At 32.5% G+C, this 23,347-nt stretch overlaps 1 protein-coding gene across 4 annotated transcripts; it reads right to left on the bottom strand.

Annotated features, from left to right (window-relative positions):
* Positions 1–3,222: 3,222 nt before the first annotated feature.
* Positions 3,223–7,820, bottom strand: LOC112289176 (uncharacterized). Of its 4 annotated transcripts, XM_090255815.1 has the most exons (5): positions 7,396–7,723; positions 6,571–7,192; positions 6,294–6,375; positions 5,432–5,651; positions 4,043–4,734 (listed from the first exon to the last, which is right to left on the bottom strand). In XM_090255815.1, the coding sequence occupies exons 1-2, from the start codon at positions 7,418–7,420 to the stop codon at positions 7,014–7,016; spliced, it is 204 nt and encodes a 67-aa protein (XP_090111941.1). In that variant the 5' UTR covers positions 7,421–7,723; the 3' UTR covers positions 4,043–4,734; positions 5,432–5,651; positions 6,294–6,375; positions 6,571–7,013. The 4 variants fall into 4 exon arrangements, with proteins under 4 accessions (XP_090111935.1, XP_073394952.1, XP_090111940.1 ...); XM_090255809.1 differs by having other exon boundaries at positions 3,223–4,734; positions 6,230–7,192; positions 7,396–7,820; XM_073538851.2 differs by lacking the exons at positions 6,571–7,192; positions 7,396–7,723 and adding an exon at positions 3,223–3,951 and having other exon boundaries at positions 4,090–4,734; positions 6,230–6,529.
* Between the last annotated feature and the right edge of the window lie 15,527 nt (positions 7,821–23,347).

Raw genomic sequence — 23,347 nt, 5'->3', positions numbered from 1 at the left:
AGTTTAATGATGGCATGTAAATAATAGAAAAGCTAAGTGAAATTGTATACTTTAAAGATAATTTGTTTAAGAGATCAAATGTTTGAATCTCATGAAGGCTCACAAGTAGTATATGTGAGTGTCTAAAAGAATCTACAAGGCCTTAGTCTTATCCTCCTAATTACATTTAAGGTGTTACAATCCATATAGAACTTGTGCACCTCCCTTTTTACAAGGCCTAGACTAGCTATTGGTCTTACTATTTTTTATAAGTAAAATTGATATTTTTTTATTTTTGACTTCACTATTTTCTTTTAAAATATGCAATTAATCTAAGAATCTTGTAGAGCCTTCCAAGTCTTGCTCTATTTCTCTACAATAGCTCCTAAAGTGGTAAAATTCATGTTTCTTTAAGTCTTGAAAATTGCTCTAAAACTTCTTCAAAAATTTAAAATAAATTTAAAATAAATTATAATTTTTCTATGATATTCTAATATTATTTTAAAATCAATTTTTTTATAATATTTTTTTAGTAATAAAAAATATAAATCAATAATAAATCATATTTTTTTTATATAAATAATTAAAAAGACATGATATTCTTTTTTATGCTTCTTTTAATTGCTAACTAAAATTTATAGTTTTTTTTTATAAGACATATAAATAAAAAACTAGTATAGATATTGGTCTCAATAACTAACCATTAATACTTCACAATAAGCAAAAATACTAAACCAACTGAGATAATTACTTCCAAAACTTAATAAGATTCTATTTTTATAATTTTTTTCTAATAAGACTCTTATGACTTATAAATCCATCTAAATTCTAATAAATACATAAATAATAACAAAATATTCTTTAATTATAATATTTTATATTTAATTAACTTAAAACTATTTTTTAATAGTTCCACTAATTAAAATCTATTGGTGGGATTCTTAGTAAGCATGGTCATCCACCAATTGTGAAAACATTAGTTAAAGTTTGTAATAAGAGGATTAGAGAATGGCCCTGATTTTTTCCATTTATATTATAAGCTTTTCAAAAAATTCACAATTTAACAATAGAACATATATCTATTAAGCTTATGATAATTTAAAAATATTTTATTAAAAAGAAAGTACCATCTTAGAATATACTACCAAAAGAAGATGGATTGACAAGAGATGAATTTTTAGTTAGCAGGATTTATTAAATTGAACAAAGATCAAAAGATGTGCAAATGCATTATAAGGTTGAAAAGAGGAAGGTTATAATACAAGGTTGGATTTGATAAACAACATCAATTGAGACCTAAGGTAATTGATGAAGGTGATTGGATTTTGATCTATGATAGTAGCTTAGAAAATCAACATAGTACTTTAAAGAAGTCTTTAAAATATTATTTTACATGTGGTAATAGTTGTTTATTATAATGCAACATATTTATTATAAGAGTTTGATAGAACAAGATTGGCAATACAAATTGTTGGGAAGCAAGTAAATATATTCAAATAAAGACATACATGAATTAATATAGAAGATCTTGTTGAAGACTTAAACCTTCTAAGACAAGAAGATAAGTTTGACTTGTATAGCGAAAATGGTGAAAAAGATTTAGATAATGATATAAAAAACATGGTGTAAATCTAATAATAAGATTTGAATTAATTGGCACATATCAAAGGATGCATAGGTTTATAGAAAGTAGATGCCTTATTATAATATGGTTATAAGTTGAAAAAAAAATATATTATTTAAAAAAATATAGATAAAAGATACAGTAGTAGTAAATACATTTGGTGCCAATATTGCTTCCTTGAAAAAAAATTATATTTATTTTGTAAGGCCATATACATATTAAAAAAAAAATAGACATTTCAAAGAAAAAATTAAGAATATTTTATATCAAAAATTACCTTAAAAAATTAGAAATTACTACTTAAAAAGGATCGGTTATAAACCAAAGTTAAAAATAGATCCCAAGGTTTAAAATCATGCATCTATAACAATTCTAGGATTCTTTGGTTTGTTGTTAAAGAAGATTACAAAAATAATTACTAAGATTTGATTAAGCATTGATTTTAAGTGATTTGAATTCAAAGTGAAAAGTGTTTTAAGTTGTTTGGATTTTTAAGAAATAAAAGAGACTTTATATGTTTAAAAATTCTATAAGCATTATAATATATTAATAGGTAAAAAACTACAAGCTTGTGTATCTATTTGTCTTAAATTTGTTTTATGAATTTGAACTCAATCTAACAATTAGATCAAAGGTTTTTGAATTCCAACTAGATTTGAGTCTCAAAATTTGGACTTCATTGGTCAATAAGGATTTCTTTGATCTTTAGTAATATATTGGTTAGATTGAAGCCAAATATTGTGAGTGGATTTTTTTATAACTTCTTTAGAATTTATTTTTAAGAATTTTTATGATTGCTTTATGAAATCTTTAGGATTCTTTTTAGAATTTATTTTAATTCTTTTATGATTTCTTTGATTTTTTTTATAAATTACATAATGATTCTTTTAAAAACTCTTTAAGATTCTTAAAGATTTGAATTAAATTTGACTATAATTTTTAAATTCAATTAAGATTTATTAAGAATTTTATTAAGAGTATTAGGTTCTTTGTTAATTGCAAATATAATTTGTTTTCTACAACTAGATGCCCAATATATTTCTAAATTAATTTTCACATAACACAACATATAACAACTTAAAGTGTACATGTGGCACTTTTTTATTATTTTTACTTGGATGTCCTTGAAGCTTGAGCTATAATGTTTTGATGTTCTAAAACTCAAGATAAATTTTTCTTATACATACATGCCTATATACATACCTATGTATTATTGGTGATTAATTTTTATATTTGGAACATAAAAAACATAAAATAAAAACTAAGGCATTGTAGCAAAAATAAAGATAGCAATGGCATCATAACAAAGTTAACACATTACAATTGTTTTACATAACATCCAACATGAAATAAACTCAAAATTTCAATCCAAGTAGTAGATATTTATAAGCAAAGGCCGTTAAACAAGCCTTTGATGAGATACTCAAACATAGTAATAAAAAAGTACTTTAATCCACAATTTTTCGAACCACCATTTCATTCCACGAGTACATCCATCAAGCACCAGTACAAGAAAATTCGACAACAAGTATTGCTATGTACACAACTATCCATTGAAAACTGTACTGTAATGAGCTCCATTCTATTGTTGGCCCCATCTGTGTACATTCCAAACAACATTCAAGAATCACAGGATATTTATACATTTGCGTTAAAGGAAAGCTCCTACTAGTACAAGCTGCATAAGCTTAAAAGTTGAATGAGACGTCTTGTGAAAATTCTACAAAAGTTGATCAAGCCAGTAAGAAATTCACTAGACTAGAGAAGAATGCCATGCACAATCATTTCTATTCTCGTCGTCTGACTTTATTGGAGATCTGAGAGTACTAACCGATGTAATTAATTAATTAATTCATTAATTAACCACTGGGGTTTATCTATTCCTGCACAAATCACATATCCTCGACGCTCAACTACAACTTCAGTTACTCAAGAGTGGCGGACTTATTGACCAAGTTCACATAAACACACGGTATCAAACCCAGACAACTATCCTGCAACTAATCTAGTGGGCCCCGGCACTGAATTCCACAATACGCTGGAAAAAATTACACAAATACTTACAGCTCCATCAACAACTATTTGATAATGCAAGGCCATGGTTTCGCTTTCCCACCTCAAGGAAAATGCTGCTGTTAGACGTTCCATGGCCTGATTACATCTCACAGGGGTCGAGGAAAAGTTGTCTCAAATTAATCTCATCCCAGCGATCCGAATGGTCCTGGACATTGGACATTATATATTGGACAAGGGCATAGACCATTCCTACGCAGGCTAAGAATCGGATGATGATAATGTTGGTTGCAATGGCTGCTGGCAAATTCGTTGGCGTCGTCAAGAGTAACAACCTGTCCGACAATTTGATATAGTTCTACATGAACGAGTTGAAAAGAAAAGAAAAGAAAGAAACAAGCAAACAATGATTTGTCACGATGAAGGTAAGGAAGAATATGTTCTTTGCAAGATAAAAAAAAGACCAGGTCCACCTGTCTGCATCCCCCAGTCCGAACTCTGGTAGCCGTGATGGACTTCAATCCACAACCGACAGCCTGCTGAAACAATTAGATAACCTGAAACCGCTGCAGTCACTGGAAAGTACCGCTGTCGGTTTCCAAAACCAGACATATTGTAGTCCTGATTTAAGAGCAATAAAATTGGTGTGAGGACAATTGACACGTCAGAGCCTCCAGCTAGGTGAGAGTCAAGAATTAGACAAAGGATGAAGCATAGTAGTGTTGCCATATTGCCAATGGTTGCCATCCACGCGCCCTCTGCAGCGAGCTTCTTCATACTGAATGCATTGGTTGATGAGGGCTTTCACTGTTGAGTGAGACGAAATTTGGGCCCATGACCGTCCACAATCTTCTAGAAAACCCTGTCTGCTATGATGGTTGTCAACTTCAACATGATTTCAAAGGCAACTTGATACGTCGAGAGCTATAATGAGAAGAAATATTGGCCAAGCAGGCGGATCTGCTGCGGCTCCATAAATAGCAATACTATCAGCAGATTTTACCGGCATGTGAGCTTTGTCCCACAGATAAGTCCAACCCTCTGGTATCGGAGGCTGAAACGTAGTCGATTTAGGAGAAACCTAATGACATCACAAGCACCAAGTCTCTCTTGACACTCTACACCAAAAAGGATGATCATGTCAGAAGCACATACAAATCGCACTTCATAATCAAATAGTTCCACAAGCCCCAACTCAAGGTCTAAAACAAGGTTTTCACAAACATAGCGCTATGTTTGTGAAAACCTTGTTTTAGTGCAAACACAGATTTAATAGCTCAGACGAATAAACAAACTCAGCACCGCTGTGTGCATGGATCCAGTGATGGATTCTATATTATTTCAGAGATTCAAGTAAGCTGATCACGATACATTATCAGTTCTTGTAGGACTTTATGCAGACTTGCAAACATAATTTACATTATAAGTTAGAAAGCAATGATATACTGCAGCAGTTTTTAATACGACTTGGGCTCAGGTTGGCTCGCTCAGACGTCTCAACAAACTCTACACCTCTTTTTCTGCATCTAGAGCTGTGACCTGCTGTATTGCAAAGCTTCAAGCAGACTTCTCACGGTGCATTCTCTCCCTCATACTTAAGGTGTCTGAGACCTGGTATAATCTACAACCAGACTCACATTCTTTCATCCGCGTGTTCTGCCTAGACATATGAACCTCTCCAGACACACCTCCATAGCAGCTACCGAATAAATAGAGTTCATCACGAGCAGAATCTAAGAAACTTCCTGCTGCAAGTATTGGGTATCGTTTCATTACACTAAGATGATCATGTCGGCTGGAGAAGATGATATATACCTGTATGTTGGGGAAATACTGCGTGACGATCGGAGCACCTGCAATACCTGTCGACATATTTAAGGTGCCCAGCATCAACCCATCTGATAGAGGCACTCCTGTCCACCATTATAAAGCTTCAAATGTCGTAAAGCGACATAGCAAAAGTGATATGCCTACAACCGCGCCATGGCCCATTCCTTGCCATGGCGTCATCCTAAATCCTCCCTTTCATCTATCCCTGCAAAAATTACACATAAAAAAGTATTAACAACCTCATGGAATACGAAAGAATAACTAGTACTTTGAATGCAAACCTTACAGCAGCCTAAACGATAAGGATGAAACTGCAAAACTTACATCCAATTTTTTTTTATCACAATCCTTATTTTAAAAGAAGATGGGATACTAAATGCCATACTCATATTCACTTACTGATTAGAAATTAAAAGACAGTCAAGCGTTTAAGAGGCAGTTTCTTTAGATGGAGACACAATCCACAATGAAGTGTGTTGAATTACATTGAATAAATGAATTGAGACAGAATTATTTTCCAACGATTTTTAAAACTTTAGAGCACAGAGTGGTGGTGTAATTGCGAGAGGCATCAACGCAGACGCGCATACAACATGAGCTGAACTCAGGAACAACGTTAAAAACTTGGACAACTGGAGGCATGTCATCAGCCAGTAGGACACTGATTTTATCCTCTTGTCTGCTCCTAAGCGAAGCACCAGAACCAATCATAGAACTGCAGTGAAAACGACCATGTAAATTGAATATATATCACATCATCCTCCATTGACAAATAGTACATACTCGTGAGACTATGAAGTTGATTCTCCAAGTGACACACTATCAGAGCATGGCCCACAAGCCCAACCTCAGCGGCATATCGCGCTATATTCGGAAGGATGTCAAGCCCAGGGACACCAATTGCCACCACACCACCTCCAATAATATACCTGCAAAGTATTTGCTAAGGTCAATTCAACATTACTGCCATCATTATAACCATCAGTAAGCTCAAAGAGTGCAACTGCAAGCTGATAAATTCAACACATGAATGATCTAGGTGTGTTGCAGATTATATATGATAGGATCGAAAGATTTTGAATAAAAAAAAAGAAATTGATGTGCTACTATAAGAAGTCGCAAACCGTCCTGGGCAACCCGACAGAGTCAGATGCCGAAAATGAAGCCGCCACCATAAGAACAGAAAAAGAGAGATCACACAGCATCTCCAATAAGTCCAACTAGATATGCTCCCAATCCCGCTGAACCTCCCATTGCTGCGATTGTCACGAGAGAGTCATTCCAAGGAGATGATATTTGGATGTATTACTAGAACGAGCAGAATACAACCCCCACTTCCAGACACAGCACAACGACGATCAAGGCAATGGCGCCGTTCATGACCCTCATTTGCTGAATCAAAAGCTAGTCCTTATAGAGGCAATGGCGAGCTCCTCGAGTGGAAGGGTACAGTTGAAAAAGCAAGGCAATGAAGAAAAGCAGCAGAAGATCGCATTTGGCATTTGCTGACGAAAACAGCTGGGCATGGCTGCCAATGAGTGACACGAACTCTCCAGTGAGCCCTGTCTTAGGGCTTCCTTCGCAAATTGCCCTCCATGGGTAGGACCTCTTCCCCTTCACCTGAAACGATGATGGCGAAGCCAATTCGAACAGCCAATAGAGCTCGAACAAAAAAACCATGTAACAATAAGGCGCATTCCCCATTCCAACGGCTGTGACCACCCCTGCAAGTCTGAATCTTGTCGCCTGTAAACATAACGCATGCCAAAAACAATTATTCAAACGCAGTATATTGAAATGAATTGGGCGAAAACCTAACCTCGCCTGCCCTCTGCTGCCTGCTCATAATCTCCCCGTTACTAAAGCCCATGCTTCCAATCTTCTCCACTCCCGGCGCGCCTCTCCCGAGCTTCATGTAACCCATCATTTGAATTGGTCACTCAGCTCACCTTGATCACCCAGCTTCAGCTTCATCTCACACCCGCTAAACCCCGCCCTCCATCACATTACCCGCCACGCTCTTCCCTACCAGTCCGACCACCACCACCAGCAGTGAAAATTCTATCAGCACAGTTTTTTCTGCCGCAGTTACAACGCACGACATTCGAATTCCAGGGGGTTTCTCATACACCAAAAGAATCCGAGCGCAGCAACCACGAATTGCACGAAGCAGACCACCGAACGGCGAGCTTCGAGGACACGAAGCGTGCGGCTTCTTCCGGGGCAAATGCAGCACGATTCCGGAGCTTCTTCAAAGACGACGCAACGTTGGGTAAGCTTCGAATTTGCGAGCAAGGCCAAGTTCGGATTTCAATTTCCGTGGGGACCCAGCATCAGAAATCGCAGCAGTGCCTCCAATTTCCGCGCTCCTGCTCAATGTTCGACGGCGAAGCGGATTCTATACCGCATCCATATGTGCATAACCGTATATTCTTAAAATACACGGTTCACGAGTATGTGTTGACTCAGCTTGAATTTTATCGGCTTCTGCCACCGTAGACAGTGTCTGCGAGACATTTTGATGGATGATTAAATGGGCGCCACTTCATTCTGGGTGTTCTTTTTCATCCTCTTGCTTTGTGGCTCTGTCGTATACCGAACCGTACCAGAACAGCTGAACAAATTATAATCTTGAGCATGTACTTTAATGGACTCAAGTTTTTTTCTTTTTTGATTTCATTTAATATTTTACGTGGAATTCATGAATTTTTTTAATACTACAGGACTCGAAATATTTTTCATGGAGGTACTCGTTGCAGACAAATTAGAACTTTTATAATCTAATACTTTTAAAAACAATTAACAAATTTTTTGAAATATCATTCTGTGATAACTTTTTGGTGAAATTTTTCATGGTTATTTAACGGAAAATTCAACCATATCTAAAACAAAAAGTCTAAAACTAATAATAGATTATTATTTACAATACTATTGTGTTGACCATGCTTGAAAATGAAAAAGTGTTATATATCCTTATTATTAAAAATTAGTATTTTAATGTTTAACAAAAAAAATGTGTATGTATATATATATATATATATAAATATATATATATATATATATAAATATATATATATATATAAAAAAAAATATATATAAAAATATATATATATAAAAATATATATATATAAAAATATATATATATATATATATAAATATATATATATAAAAATATATATAAATATATAAATATGTATTTATACAAATATATAGATTGAACAAATTTGGCACACAAATCTAGAAGTCATGTTTGTATGTTATACTAATATATTTAAGTTAGTTAAAAGATACATGTTTTAAAGGACATAGTACCAATACAAGAAGAGCCAACTTTGTAAAAAAAATTCCTATCCTAAACTTTATTGTATATCAAAATTCAACATCTTTTGATTTTAAATCTTTGATTTGGCTACTATATGATAGAAATGATTGCTACAAAACAAAATTCAAATCATATAAGGTCAATTTAGCCAAATAATACAAGAAAACATATATGAAACATATTTAGTCTATCTCAAGTGTCCAAGATCCTTGTAATCTACAACAACATAAAATCTCATCACAAGGTAGGACAAATTGGTCTAGAAGAAAACAAAACAAAACAAAACAAAATGAGACATGGAAGACAAAACTGAGCAACCGGAATTAAGATAGAACAGAATACAACAAGAAGTTACAAAATCCAATTGTATCAAGAAAAAGGGTCCAATGCCATACTTGACTAGATGCCTCAAAAGGCCCTAGCTAGTCCAACTATTACAACAAATTTCAACTCCAAATTCGTCATGGATCTTAAGATATCACCAAAATCCTAACAATAGCTTCAAATCCTAGTTTTTATACACCTACATGCAATTTTCTATATATCTCACAAAAAAATATTCAAATTCTTTAAAATTTAAATATTTAGCCTCTTAACATAATAATCTATCTTTCTTAAAAGATTTGAGCCAAAAATTAGTCCAAAAACTCAAGATATGGCTCCAACCATTACTATGAATAAAATCACTTACTTACTACTTTTTTTTTGGATGCACTAACTTCAACTCTCTATAACATCTTTATCCAAATTCCAAATTCGTCAAAAAATATATAAAAAGTATAGTTGAAAAAGTGCTTTTTTCAATCCTATTAACTAATCCTTTATAACTCTTCGTAAACATATGTTATGCTCCAAAGAATGATAATAGGTATGAAATTGATACCTTAACTTTGAGTGCCAATAATTCCTTTATAAAAACTCCAAATCACACAAAATTTGTATTCTATCTGTATCCAAAAATCTAAATTTGTTGATTCTAGCCTTAAAAGTTCGAATGACCTTGAAAAAAAAATCCTAATCCCCAATAAGGCCTTTGACAACCTCCTTGAAGTCCATTGAGCATGGCCTTTGACCAATAGGGATGAAGATCTCCATTCCTTGCCTTCATCCAACCATGCCTTGCTTTCATTCCTCCCAATAAGCCTCGTATTAGTTTAGATTTTCTTCTTTAGACTCTAATCTCCTCTCAAGGCTTCATACTAAACATTTAGGTCTTATAATTTTTTAAATGCCATAATCAAAATAAATAAATTCAAAATAAAGTTTTTTATATCCAATTTCTTTAAATTAATCTATTAACTATTCTAATACATACCAAGACTTATGAACATATTATATGTTCTAACTAATTTTTACATACTATTAGCAATTATAGTACAACATTGCATTAAGTAATATATCTCTAGCAACCTTCTCATTTGCCACATACTTCATTGCACTTAGCCACAATGAACTTGTATGATCTGATATTTCAATGCTTATGCCAACATATTCTTGAGTAAGTCCAATCCTATATGTCTTTGCTTCTTTTTCATGAACCATCAATGCTTTTATATCTCCATTGCCAAAGTTTGTTTCTAATTTTTCTCTACTTTTTTTTAGGTATATCATACCATCTTTAAAAAAAATAATTTTTTTACATAGCACCTTTTTAAAATCTTAACATTCCATTTTTGAATGATCCATTTTATCATAACATATGTACTACATCTTCCATTGATCCTAATCTTTATTTTGTTGATATTCTTGATGATTGACCTTTCTCTTCCAATTTTACAAATTTTATTTGTAAATCTCTCATTCCTCATATAATTTCATTAATGTCCATTTCTTCTTTCTTTGATGTAGCATTGAAGATTGATGAAGCATTGAAGGTTGAATCATAGATGTAAAATTGATAGTAGGTACTCTTATCTAATATTCTTGTAATGGCCTTTGAATACCCACCTTGTCCTTTCTCTTTTCTCTTTTTGCAAGCAATCCTATTATTTCTTCTACTTCCTTCCAATTTGTTGTTAATCCTTCATCTTCTTCTTTATCTTCAAGCACAATTTCTAATTTTTTTTGCAATTCTCTGTGAGTTTCTTGAAAAAAAAACTCCACTTTATTTGGATCCAATAATTGTTTCTTTTTTTTGATAAATGAGAATATTAATTTTTAAACTCCCTTAATAATTTTGTTGCTAAAAGTTTCTATTTTGGCCTTTCAATTCATTCAAAAAATAACTTCTTTGTAACCTTATTACTATCTTCTAAGAAAAATTCATCCTTCAATGCTTGAAAATATTTCTCCCATAAACCTCTAAAATGTCTTATAAGAGACTTTACTTGATTTCTTATCTCTAGTGTAGAGACTTATTCAAATAATTGAACCATCTCCCATTCTGAAACACACTTCAACTCCATTTCTTTTACATAACACCTTAAATATTATGTAATATCTTCCCCTTCAAATTGATCAATCTTATCCGCAACTGCTTGTAATGCTTTGTTTGCCATACCTTATCTTCTACTAGTTCTACCACATATAGCTCCAATTGATACACCACCCATAGCTCCTCCTTCAACTCTCTTGCCTTCCTTCTCCATAATTCAAATAATCCAAAAAAATCAAATATCTTCCACCTGAAGCCTTTTACATTGGATTCATCAAATATGTTGTATAACATGAATTGTTGCTTAAGAGTGCACCAAGAACCTGGATGTGGAAGGTAGAATAGAAATTACAATAATAAAATTTCAATTCTAATAGAATACTAAATAAACTCTAATTAAACCTTAACAATGCTAAATAATTTTTAATCAAATCCAAAAGAAATCTTAAAGAAATTACAAAAGAAACAATAAAAAATCTTAAAGGAGTTGAAAGAAAATCCACAATAAACCTTAAAAGAATCCTTAAGAAGCTTTAAAAAATATTAGAATAATCACAAATATATCTTGAATAAATCTCAATTAAGTTCTAATTTAATCCTAATTGAAATCTTGATGGACTTCAACCAAATCCTAAATCAAACCTTAAATCAAATCTTAGATAAATCCTAAATTCTATACCAAAATGTAGATCAAATTGTAGACCTTGAACCAAATCTTAAATCAAATCCTAGAAAAGTCCTAAATCCTAAATCAAACCCTAAATCAAATCTTAGAAAAATCTTAAATCCTAAATCAAATTTTAAATCAAATTCTAGATCTCAAATCAAATCCTAAATCAAACTCTAGATTCTAAATCAAATTTTGAATCAAATCCTAGATAAATCTAAAAACCTAAATCAAATCCGAGATCAAATCCTAGATCCTAAACCCAACCTTAATCCTACTCAATCTAATCCTAATATAGTTTAGAACCTCAATATCTATCAATCAAATTATTCATTTTTCTTAAAAATTTACTCACCTTTTAACAACTGAGTTGGCAACAAGTAAATAAAATTTGAAGATAATTGCACTTATCAAATCGAAGAAAAATCCTAAATTTTGCTCAAGTGTTGATTCGCCTCCTACTCTAATCTCAATATTGAACTTCTAACATCAATATTTCCTTATTGAACCATTCAATTATTGTCAAATTTTACATATATATAAAAAATCAAGTCTATTATTCTTAGACACAAATTTTATTTCAGTTCAATTAGTAGATTTTTAAAGATCTTAGAAACTCTAACTACCTTTCGAAGTCCAATTTTTAAGACCTCAACCTACTTGAAATTTCATAGCCTTAAGTTCAATTATTTTATCAAACTAAAACTTACAACATATACTTTAGACAACTATTTTCATAAAATATTTAATTTTGAATTATAGATCTACTACCAATCTCACAAATTTTTTAAAAATATAATATCATTTTCATTTCATAAATTCTAAAGTCATCCAAAAAAAAATATGACTTTGCAAAGCATTTATAAAATTATTATATACTTAATTCTCTCAAAATCAATGTTCAAAGAAATCCTATCAAGTCTGCTTTCTAATCTCACTCTCTAATCTGCCAAAGAATCCCTAAGTTGTTGTAGGTGCTTGATTTTGTACCTTGGGCCTTGATTTTGATCCAAGTTGATAACTGGTGTCATATTATATGGCGTCTTGCTTGAGAATGCATTGGACACCTGACTATGGAAGATAAAAGAGAAATTGCAAGAATAAGTCCTAACAACTCTAATAGATTCTTAAATAAATTATAATTAAAGATTAACAAATATAATCAAAAATCAATCAAATTCAATTAAAATTTCAAAGGAATTATACAAGAAATACAAAGAATTCCTAAAAATCTTTTAAAGAAATCATAAAAGAATAATATAGAAATTCAAAAAAAATACTAAAATAAAAATATTAATAAAATATTAAAATAAAAATCTTAATTAAATATTAATCAAATTTTAGTCAAACCTTAATTAAATCTTAGTTAAACCTTGATCAAATCCTTATCAAATCCTATTCAATTCCTAAATAAGCCCTAATCAAACCTTAGACAAATCCTAGACCAATCCTAAGCAAATCTTAGTCAAATTCTAATCAAACTCTAATCAAATCCTAAACAAATCCTAACCAAATTCTAATCAAATTCTAAATAAATCCTAATCAAATCCTAAACAAATCCTAAATAAACTCTAATCAAATCCTAATAAAATCCTTATCAAATCTTAGAGAAATCCTAAATAATTCCTAATCAAATCCTAGAAAAATTCTAGTCAAATTCTAATCAAATCCTAAATAAATTTTAGTCAAATTTTAAACAAATCCTAATCAAATCTTAACCTAAATAAAATCCTAATCTTAATCAAATCTTAAATCAAATCTAAAATATTAATCTTAATCTTAATAAAATCCTAATCCTAACCAAACCTTAAATCAATCAAAAATCCTAATCTTAATCCTAAATCAAATCCTAATCAACTCCAAATAATTCTTATAACAAATTTAAACCTCAATAATTAATGAATGAACTATTTATTTTAACTCAAATTTTTTACACTTCTTAAAAATCAAGTTAACAATAAGTACACAAAAAAATTGAAAATGATCAAAATTACGAAATAGACGATAACCTCAAAAATGTGCTCGGGTGTCGGCTAGCCTCCTTCTCTAACCTTGATGCCAATCTTTCAAAGCCAATTACTCCTGATTGAATTATTACTTTGCTTTAAAACTTTATATACTTATTAAAAATCAAGTTAATTACTTTTGTGAAAAAAATTTGCCTCAATCTAATTAACAGATTAACAGATATCTAAGAAAACCTCACTAGTCTTTAAAATCCTAAATTTAGAGACCATAATCCACAAAAACCTTCATGCTTTTTAATTGAATTATTTAATCAAATCCAAATTTACAATAGACATCAAGCACAACTACACCTACAAATTCAAAAAATTTCACTTATTGATCTATTACTAAACTTATAAAATTATCCAAAAAATATCACCCATTTTATTTCACAAATCTAGAGTCATCCAAAACAAAATCCAATTTTGCAAAGCTCTTACAAAATCAATATATATTCAAATCACTTCAAATTAATGTTCAAAGAAATCTATTCAAGTTAGCTCTTAGATTCTAATCTTCTATCTCCAAAAGAATCTTAGAATTGTCATCAAGGCTTGGTTTTATGCCTTAGGGTCTGATTTTGATCTTGGTTGGTAATTGATCTTCTTTGGGTATCAATTCTTAGATTTTTAAGGTAGTTTTTACCACAAATTATTCTTAATTTTTTTTCAAAGGTGCTTATATTGTTTATTTTTCTAATCTACCTTATTTTGCTCTATTTGTAGTCCTATAAAGTGAATGGAAACCTATTTTGTAAAAAAGCAGCATTAGCACCTTTAATTTTTCTATACCTTGAGTAATATCTATTTTTCCAAGATAATTTGTTATAATATATTTGAAATAAGACCTTCAAAAATATGATATTTTTTTCACCTTTTTATCTATTAGCTGTTTTACATCATCACACCACTCTTCTTTGGATGTCAAATTTTGTGCTTTTAAATTAATTTTTATTCCAATCAACTCCTAAATTCTTTCTACATATATTCATATTCTTTATTTTTCTAATCTATCTTATTTGCCTTATTTATGGCCTTATAAAGTAACTAGAAGCCTATTTTATAAAAAGATAGCATTTAAACTTTTAGTTCTATTTTCTTTTGGACTATTATCTATTTTCTAAGATAATTTTTTACAATATTTGAAGTAAGATCTTCTATAATATAATAGATTCTTTACTCCTTTCACCTATTAGTCATATTACATCATGACAGTGTATATAATTGCTAATTGCTCTTCATTACTTGCAAAGTAATTATACTCTCTCTTTCTGAGCTTATATGATTCATATGCCACAGATTGAAGGCTCCTACCAAAGTCTTCTTGAAAGATCGCTTGAATAGCAAAGTTAGAAGCATCAATGTCAAATATACAAGGAAGATTTGGATCATATGGTTGCAATATTGGAGTAGTAATGAGTACTTTCTTGAACTTATCAAATCCAATTTCTATTCAAATGAGGCATCTGTTTCTAATTGGTTTGTCAATGATGCAACAATGTGAGTAAATCACCAAACAAAATGGCAATAGTATTCAATAAGGCCTAAAAATGAGCAAACTTTAAAAGCATCCTTGTGGGTTGGCTAATCTTTCATTGCTTTTACCTTATCTTGTTCCATACACATGCGTTCAAAAGATATCACATGTCCCAAAAAAAGTGACTTTTGACTTACAAAATTTATATTTTGATTGCTTATAATAGAAATAACTATCTTGTAGCTGCTATAGCACTTCTCATTAGTATTTCTCATGCTCTTCAAGGATTTTATTATATATGAGGATATCATCAATGAAGACAACTACATATTTGTTCAAAAGGTCTTGAAATAATTTGTTCATATGACTCATGAAAGACTCTGGAGTATTGGTGAGGCCAAAGGATAAAAATAACCATTTATGATAAGGTAAACAATCAGTAACATTATATGCTTCACAGTTTTGACAACTTACAACTGATATCAAGTGAGATAATGCTGCATTTATTAGCCAATTTCTCTATGAATTACAATATGAGGTAAAAAAATTAATGCTCAACTTACTTGATCCTCAAACATTGAGTCAAGCAATTGACTTTGCTGTGAAGTACGACAATCATCTTTTTGAATTTTGATTTGAGAACTGTACAAGTGGACCTCAACCTTATTATAATTCAATGGCAACATCAACATCTCTTTAACACATACATTCAGAAGTAGAGGATATGCAAATTGATGCAATACATTTCAAATTTCTTATTGAGCAAGAAAAGACTAGTCATCGTCAGATAGGATAGCGCTTATATTGTGAAGAACCTAAGCACACTACTCAACATTGTCCAAAAAAGAGACACAACCATAAAATGAGGAGTATGGCTATCAAAAAATATAGTATGTCAAAAAACAAGTTTGTCCAACTACAATAGGAATCGTGCGGCTAGAACCTTATACAACACGTACTGAAGGTCCTATTCTTGTCAAGGACAAGAACTCGATGAAAAAACAATCCAGATAAGTGAGCCTTCACTCAAAGAAAGGTAACAAAATATAAATAAATAAGTATGTATGTATATTGAAAGAGAAACTAGAATGGCTATTGCCAAAAGACAAGAAAACTAGAGACCTTTGAAACTACACTAGAAGCAAGAAAGGAGTTGACAAGAGTGAAGAAGGCTTCACTCTTGTCTCTATATATACTATCTAACTAGTAGCTACGTGGCGACGTTCTATAGGACCTTCAATATGTGTTGACTTTGTAGGACACATGTCTTGTCTTACAAGGCAAGTTTTTCTACGTGTGGGCTACATAGTTAGCTTGATCTTCAAGCTAACAACATGTGTGGCACATGGCCAACTTGTTGACTATGTTTCTAATCCAAAAAGTCAATTAAAAACACTTATGAAGTCAAAGCAGCGTCTATAAAGCTTCTAAGAAGCTTCCATATTAAATACTATAGAATTAATTTATTTTTACTTACTTTTACTTACTTCTAGCTATTTGTATATGTAATTATTAGCTTACATGAGTATGTCCGTGACATTACCCCCTCTTCTAGGGGCAAGTTCCATGAGGAGCAGTCATCATATGTTGAAGAAATCTATGATGCGATGAATTGTATTTGCCACATACTCTGATCTTTGTTCTCTTCGAAGATGATTGATAAGGCCTCTCAACCATCGGTAGTGTTCCATACCAGGGCGGGAAGACCACGTAATTATTTGATCATTGTTGAGGCCTTCATAACTTACTTTGAATAGAACATTTGGAACACCATCAAGAGTTGTTCCTACCTCTAGCAAAATCACCAAACATCGGAAGTCCCTTCCCAAATCGTGATACCAAATGCATTGTATCTTGCCATCTATTCAAGGAAGAACATGTCGTTCTTGAAGATCTTCATTTTGATTGCGTTGTCTTGAAGGTTGTGACAATCCTAATCTCTCATTCGACAGATCAACAAATGATGGCTCTTGAGTCGAATCCATTGGTTGTTGGTTCTCCATCTCCTGAACGTCACAACTACAAAGAAGCTACGAACAAAGATTGAAAGTAGAATGTTATCTTGCCTAGATGTTGTTTCTTTTATAAAGAAGGTTTTCATCTTGATTTTGATGGATGTAGTTGATGAAAAGCCTCCACTGCCTGTGCTGCATTTGCAAGATTCTTTATTGGCTCCCATGTGCGTTCACTAATACCATATCCGTGCCAATAGACAAGATATTTCAATTTATTTCGGCATCGCCTTGAATCTAAGACTTCTTCTACTTCAAACACTTCATTATTGTCCACTCCTATAGGAGAAGGTGGAGCTTGTCATCTTCTTGGTATGTCCACTGTCTTGTATGGTTCAAGAAGAGACACGTGGAATACTCAATGGATTTTCATTGACTCCAATAGATGTAAACGATATCCAACTAGGTTGATTTGTACAGAAATAGAAAATGGTCCCAACTTTCAATAGTCCAACTTGTCACAAGGACGAGTGGTCTTGATATTGCGACGAAGTAGCTATACCTTATCATCCAAGAGGAATGGTGGTTGTTCCTTTCGATAGACATCCGCATTGACCTTTTGTTGTTCTTGAGCCTCTTTTAATTGTGCCTTTATCGTTGCATGTAGCTTTGATAAATGAATCGCCAAATCTTTTGCAGCAGGATTATCAACTTTTAAAAAGTCAAAAGTATCAAGTCATGGATGATAACCATAATTAGCAAAGAAAGGTGTTTGTTTTGTAGAAGAATGTATCGTGTTATTGTAAGTAAACTCTGCCAATGGCAAAAGAGTTGTCCAATCTTCTTATTGGTAGTTAATGGTACATCTTAAATATTACTCCAAAACTTGATTAACACGCTCCGTTTGTCCATCAGTTTGAGGATGGAATGTCGAAGATAGTTTTATATCCACTTTTAGAATCTTGAAAAGAGTCCGCCAAAATCTTGATACAAATTGAGTTCCCCTATCTGATATAATATCCTTGAATAATCCATGATAGCGATAGATACTGTCAAGAAAGAGCTTAGTTGTTTCTTCACCTGTGATAGATTTTGTACATGGTACAAAATGTGCCATCTTGGTAAGACGATCTACTATCACGAATATAGAATCATAAGAACCTGGGATTGAAAGATCTATGATGAAGTCCATAGAAACAGAAGACCATGGTTGTTCTCGAATGGGTAATGGCTGAAAAAGTCCAAAAGGTCGATGACGAGGAATTTTTAATCTTGAGCAAACATCACATGATTGTACAAAATCTTTGACTGCCTTCTACATTTGAGGCTACCAAAAATCCCTAGATATCAGCTCCAAAGTCTTATTATATTCAAAATGTCCTACTGCTGAGAAGTCGTGATGAGCTTGAAGAACACGTAAACGTGCTTCTCCTTCTGGAACATATAGGCATCCTTCAAAATAAAGTAGGTTGTTCTTGAATTCAAATTTAGAGGGATCATGAGATTTAGAAGAATTATTCTTAATATCATGAACAAGAGGGTCTGAAGACATACTTAACTGGACTTGCTTAAGGAAAGTTAAATCAACAATCAATGTTGATTTTATTGCTCGAAGATGAAGTTGCTCTGGCTTCAAGAGAACCATTCTTTGTTCCTCAAAAACTGCATCTCTTTCTTTTGGTGCAAGGTAAGAAAGTCTAGATAAGGCATCGAACAAACCTTATTATTTTTCTGGCCGATAAGAGATGATGAACTCGAATCTTGATAAAGACATGCTCCAACGAACTTGACGATAATTTAATACGCGTGCTGACATAAAATATTTGAGGTTCTTGTGATCCGTATACACAGTGACTGCAGTGGAAGCGCCTTCTAGATAATGATGCCATTCTTGAAAAGAATCCACAATTGCAAGAAGTTCTTTATCGTGGATCTCATAATTGATTTCTGCTGCTTAGAATTTTCTTGAATGAAAGACTACTGGATGAAATTTGTCATCTATTCCCATTTGTGATAAAACCACACCCAGAGCAAAGTTTGATGCATCTGTTTCCATAAAGAATGCTTTAGAAAAATCAACACGATACAAGATTGGTGCAGAAACAAACGATGTCTTCAAGGATTCAAAAGGAACTTCCGCTTCTTGATTCCACTGGAGTTTGTCTTTATAGGTCAAATGTGTAAGTGGAGCTGCAACTCGAGAGAAGTCTTTGATGAAGATCCGATAGTAGTTGACAAATCCCAAAAAACATTGGACATCTCTTACCGTTTTTGGGATCTTCCAATCTATAATAGTTTGAACTTTCTTAGGATCCATCATAAGTCCATCATTTGAAATGATGTAACCTAAGAAATCGACTTGAGTAGTGTAGAACACATACTTTTCTATCTTGGCATAGAGTCCTGCATCTCTTAATTTTTTTAACACATGATGAACATGAAGTTCATGTTCTTCTGGATTCTTAGAATAGATCAAGATGTCGTCTAGATAACAGACCACAAAATCGTCCAAAAACTCTCAAAAAACATCATTCATTAGATGTTGAAAAGCTGCTGGTGCATTTATAAGTCCAAAAGGCATGATGATGTATTCAAAATATCCATACTTAGTTTGAAACGCAGTCTTCCATTCATCTCCTTCTTTGATACATACTAGATTGTATGCTTTCAGAAGATCTATTTTTGTATAGATCTTAGCTTGATTTAGCTGATGAAGAAGTCCAGATATTAAAGGTAGTGGATACTTGTTCTTAATGGTAATCTTCTTGAGTCCTTGATAATCAACATACATCCACAATGATCCATCTTTTTTCTTTATAAATAGAATTGGAGCTCCTGCCGGAGATTTAGAATGGCATATGAAATTCTCGGCAAGATTTTCTTCAATATACTCCTTGAGTTCAGTCAATTCATTTTGTGGTAAACAGTAGATTGGTCCGAATGGCAGTTGTGCTCCTTCTTGAAGGTCAATTGAGCAATCATAGGGATGATGTTTCGGGAGTGTATCCGCATTCTTTTTTTCGAATACATCTTAAAATTCTTGATATTGGCTTGGAATGCCACTTGAAGTCTTTTCACTAGTAGGAACAAGTGTGGCATAAATAATATATGGTGATTCTTTTATAGCAGCTTGCAAAAAAGCTTTTGCACCTGTAAATATGGATTTAATTGAAGTAGAATTATGACTCTCTACTTGATTAACTACACTGTTAGCTATACTTTTAGAGAAAGTAAGAGTTTGGAAAATCCAATCTATTTGAAGGTTGTATTTTTCTAACCACGATAAACCTAAAATGGCTGGATTAGAGGGAGATCTAATAATATTAAATACTACAAAACTATTATGACCATTGATTATTATTTCTATAGGAAGGATTTCATGAGTAATATCTCCAAAAGACAATGGACGACCATCTATGACTTCTACATGAACAGGTTTAGTTTTCTTTACTAAAGATATGCTATGTCTTTTAGTAAATTCTTCATCTAAAAAATATGCTGAGGCTCCCGAATCTAACAAGGCAGAGACTTTGTAATGTTTAGGTCCTAAAATAATATTCAATGTAAAACAAGGAGAGGGCTCTGAGGAGAGAATAAGACCTTTACTAGATGTTGTGCAAGGTTCCAACCGCACGGTCCCTATTGTAGCTAGACAAACTTGTTTTCCGACATATTATCTTCTTTCATAGCCATACTCTTTATTTTGTGATTGCGTCATTTCTTTGGACAATGTTGAGTAGTGTGCTTTGGTTCTCCATAATAAAAACATAATCCTTCTTGATGATGATGAGTTTTTTCTTGCTCAATAAGAGGTTTGAAACGTATTGCATCAATTTGCATATCCTCTACTTCCGAATGTATATGTTGAAGACGTGTTGGTGTTGCCATTGAATTATAGTAACGTTAAGGTCCACTTGTACGGTTTTCAGATCAGAATTCAAAAAGGTGATTGTTGCACTTCATAGCAAAGTCAATTGCTTGACTCAATGTTTGAGGATCAAGTAAGTTGAGCATTAATTTCTTTACCTCATATTGTAATTCATAGAAAAATTGGCTAATAAGTGCAGCATCATTCCACTTGATATCAATTATAATTTATCCAAATTGTGAAACATACAACATTACTGATCGATTGTCTTATCAAAAAGTACAAATCTTATTGGTTGCAACATGAATTGCATCATATTCTTCATACTGTCAGGGACAAGAACTCGATGAAAAAAAATTTAGACAAGTGAGCCTTCACTCAAAGAGAGGTAACAAAATATATATAAACAAGTATATATATTGAAAGAAGAACTGGAATGGCTATTGCCAAAAGACAAGAAAACTAGAGACCCTTGAAACTAGACTAGAAGCAAGAAAGGAGTTGACAAGAGTGAAGAAGCCTTCATTCTTGTCTCTATATATACTATCTAACTAAGAGCTACGTGGCGATATTCTATAGGACCTCCAATATGTGTTGACTTTGTAGGACACATGCCTTGACTTACAAGGCAAGTTTTTCTACGTGTGGGCCACATAGTTAGCTTGATCTTTAAGCTAACAACATGTGTGGCACATGGCCAACTTGTTGGCTACGTTTCTAATCCAAAAAGTCAATTAAAGACACCTATGAAGTCAAAGCAGCGTCTAGGAAGTTTCTAGGAAGCTTCTATATTAAATATTATAGAATTAACTTACTTTTATCTACTTTTACTTATTTTTACCTATTTCTATATGTAATTATTAGCTTACATGATTATCGCCGTGACACATACATGGATTGCAACTCTGCCAAAAAAGTCTCTAGATTATCCAATATTGGATCTTGTCGTTCAAGAAAAGATGAAAACGATGATAGTACTGAACTTGAAAGAAGCGTACTAATGAATCTAACTTGAGATCCTAGAGTTGGATAGCTTTGGGGTTGAAGTTCAATCACAAGTTGCACTTGATTGATAAATCCTCGAAACTTGGTTCTGATGCCATCAAACTTCTTGGGTAGGGTAATTCTTGGTTCTCCAACACTGGAAGGTCGTTCCACTATAGGAGAAAGGACATGATTTGGTGCAGATGTTGAAGCAGCTCCAACTATTTTTATATCTTCACTTCTTGCCAATCTTGTTGCTTCTTGTGGTAGTAAATTGAATTGATGCATCGCAAGCATTAATTCCCTCAATTGTTCTTGCATTTGTGCCATTGCATTCTTCATTTCAATAAGTTTTGCTATGATAACACTTAAAAAAGAGAAGATGTCTAATATCGCTCAAGACAAATAGAAGAGAGGACTTGAGAACAAAGAAAATACTAAGGACAATATCTATTTAAAAGAGGGTAATCCGCAACTTTTAATATGCTTATATTTTATCAAGAAAAAGGGATAATCTACTCTTAATCAAGATTAGACAAAGCTCTGATATTATAGGTGTACTCTTGTCAATCTGTCAAGGATAAGAACTCGATGAAAAAAATAATCCAGACAAGTGAGCCTTTACTCAAAGAAAGGTAACAAAATATAAATAAATAAGTATGTATATTGAAAGAGAAACTAGAATGGCTATTGTCAAAAGACAAGAAAACTAGAGACCCTTGAAACTAGACTAGAAGCAAGAAAGGAGTTGACAAGAGTGAAGAAGGCTTCACTCTTGCATCTATATATACTATCTAACTAGAGCCTACGTGGCGACATTTTATAGGACCTCCAGTATGTGTTGACTTTGTAGGACACATGCCTTGACTTACAAGGCAAGTTTTTCTATGTGTGGGCCACATAGTTAGTTTGATCTTCAAGTTAACAACATGTATGGCACATGGCCAACTTGTTGACTACATTTCTAATCCAAAAAGTCAATTAAAGACACCTATGAAGTCAAAGTAGTATCTAGAAAGCTTCTAGGAAGCTTCTATATTAAATATTATAGAATTAACTTTCTTTTACTTACTTTTACTTACTTCTAGCTATTTGTATATGTAATTATTAGCTTACATGAGTATGTCCGTGACAATTCTATCCTTAGAATCCTCTCCTAGTTTTACAATAAATATTATTTTTAGACCTAAACATCACAAAGCCTTTGCCTTATTAGATTTAGGAGCCTCAGCATGTTTCTTAGATGAAGAA

This window comes from Physcomitrium patens, chromosome 1 (genome assembly GCF_059467195.1).
Source record: "Physcomitrium patens ecotype Gransden chromosome 1, ASM5946719v1, whole genome shotgun sequence".
Taxonomy (NCBI): Eukaryota; Viridiplantae; Streptophyta; class Bryopsida; order Funariales; family Funariaceae; genus Physcomitrium; species Physcomitrium patens.
This window is presented reverse-complemented; position numbering and strand designations above follow the sequence as displayed.